We start from the raw sequence: 2,500 nt of genomic DNA, 5'->3' as shown, positions 1-2,500 counted from the left end.
CCCCCTCAGTTTAGTGGAGACATTAGAGATTTTCCGAATTTTAGAGATGATTATAAAAGATTAATGGTACATAGTTTTGGAAAGGATCCCTATGCACTGAGGTCGTGTTTAAGTGGTGAAGCATTAAATACTGTCAGAGGTATTGAAAATGACTATGATGAAATGCTCAGTAGGTTAGATTTAAGGTATGGGGATTACCGCAAATTAGTTGATGCAGTACTTTCAGACTTAAAATCGATCAAGCCTGTTAATGATGGTGATAATAGAGCGTTTGCCAAAATGGTAGAGAGAGTTGAGAGGTGTTGGTTAGACTTACAGAAGATGGACCTTGAAGGGGAAATGAATACCGCTAACACAGTAAGCTACATAGAAAAGTTACTCCCTATTACACAAAAACGTGAGTGGGTACAAATAGCAGAAGAACATAGAAGCTCCACTGAATTGTTTAAACATCTTATGGCGTTTCTGCTTAAGGAAAAAAGGGTACTGCAATATATGAGTTCAGATATCAGGACATGTTCGAGTTCTAGGATTTGTCATAATATATCAGGTCAAGTTAATGAAAAAGATATGATAGCATCCATTAAGGGTATTCCAGAAAAACATAATGAATTACTCCAACGTGTAGATCAGCTAACTCAAATAGTCACTAATTTGTGTAAGGATAATGATACTTTGCAAACTGGGAAGTGCTTATTACACGAAAAAGGCACTCATAACACGGGGAGCTGTTCAGTATTTGGCAATCTAGGTAATTTTGAGAAGTTTGAAACTGTAAGGAAAAGGCGAGCATGTTTCAATTGTTTGAAAGCTGGTCATATATCAAATTTTTGCCGTCTCAAGAATACTTATAATGTAATAACGGAAGGTCAAAGATGTGGAAAATATCATCATCCATTACTTCATGGAGCATTTTCAGAGGGTCTGATGTACAGTACTACTCTTTCCGTCAAATCCAAATATTTAGTAAGAGACAAAGCACTGCTAATGATTAGTAAATTATACAGCAATGGCATACCTTTGAATACGTTGTGGGACCCTGGAAGTGATATAACACTAATAACATTTGCTACTGCTTATAAACTAGGTTTGAAGGGTAGAGACATTGAATTAACTATCACTAAGGTAGGAAGAAAGGTAGAACTTATAAAGAGTAAAGAATATGTAATCAAAGTGACTGATCTTGAAGGTAAACACTGGTATATCACGGCTTACGGCATAGAAGAGATAACATCTGAGGCATGTAAGGTAGACCTGACAAATATCGTTCTTTTGTTTGATGATATCCGTCTTTCTGATGTGGAACGTCCATTTGGTGAGATAGAGTTGTTAGTAGGATCCGATTGGTGTACACTTATGCCACAAGTCAAACAGTCTGTTGGGAATTTACAATTGATGCAAAACATGTTCGGATATTGCATAAGAGGCTCTTACAAAATTCGTTTGGATTGTGATCCTGAGTGAGACCTGGTTCGTAACTGAATCGTATATGTTGATTGTTTTCTAAGATTTGGAAAGAATCACGGTTATTGATAAAATTACCTAGATATTGTTATACATATTAACATAGATAGAACCAACCCAAAAGTCAATTATCGCTTATTATTTGTTTTCCTCTTTGAAAGCTAGTAAGTGGTCTCCTTTTTATTACAACAAGAAATTTTATCATATTATTATTATTATTATTATTATTATTATTATTATTATTATTATTATTATTATTATTATTATTATTATTATTATTATTATTAGCTGCTAAGGCAAAACCCTAGTGGGAAAAGAAAAATGCTATACGCCCAGGGGCTCCAATTTGGAAAAGCGCAGTGAGAAAAGGACAGGGAAAAATAGAATATTTTAAGAGGAGTAACAACATTGAAATAATTATTTCCTATATAAACTATACTAACTTTAACAAAACAAGAGGAAGAGAAATAACATAGAATAGTGTGCGCAAGTGTATTCTTAAGCAAGATAACTCTAATCCAAGAAAGTAAAAGACCCTGGTACAGAGGCTATGGCACTACCCAAGACAAGAGAACAATGGTTTCATTTTGGAGAGCTGCTTACCATAGCTAAAGAGTCTCTCCTACCCTTACCAAGAGGAAAATAGCTACTGAATAACTACAATGCTATAGATAACCGTTGAGAGAAGAAAATTTGTTTGGTAATCTCAGTGTTTTCAGGTGTATGAGGACTGAGGAATATATATAAAGAGTAGGCCAGACTATTCAGTGCATATGTAGACAAAGGACCCCATAACTCTCTAGCGGTAGAATTGCAACGGGTGGCTGGTGCCCTGGTCAAACTTTCTTGGAAGAGGAATATTATTATTTAGGGAACAAACATAATTAAAGGTATTATTCTTATCCATATGACTATAATGTGAAAATTTATAAGGATTTATCAAACTCCAGTAAATTTTAGGAAGTTGGTGATCTTCAATACAACACCATTTTTAAGCTGATTATAAAATAAATCGCACATCATATCTTGTTAAAAT

The 2,500-nt window shown here is 34.4% G+C and overlaps 1 protein-coding gene across 1 annotated transcript in view; it reads left to right on the top strand.

The window, feature by feature from the left end:
- Nucleotides 1-1,464, top strand: part of LOC137647921 (uncharacterized) — a 1,812-nt gene extending 348 nt beyond the window's left edge. Inside the window, exon 1 of the mRNA XM_068380869.1 lies at nt 1-1,464. This exon is cut by the window's left edge and continues 348 nt beyond it. Coding sequence (XP_068236970.1) covers nt 1-1,464 — 1,464 coding nt within the window.
- The last annotated feature ends 1,036 nt before the right edge of the window (nt 1,465-2,500 follow it).

This window comes from Palaemon carinicauda, chromosome 10 (genome assembly GCF_036898095.1).
Source record: "Palaemon carinicauda isolate YSFRI2023 chromosome 10, ASM3689809v2, whole genome shotgun sequence".
NCBI lineage: Eukaryota > Metazoa > Arthropoda > Malacostraca > Decapoda > Palaemonidae > Palaemon > Palaemon carinicauda.
The sequence above is the reverse complement of the archived record's forward strand: the minus strand, read 5'-3'. Positions and strand labels throughout refer to the sequence as shown.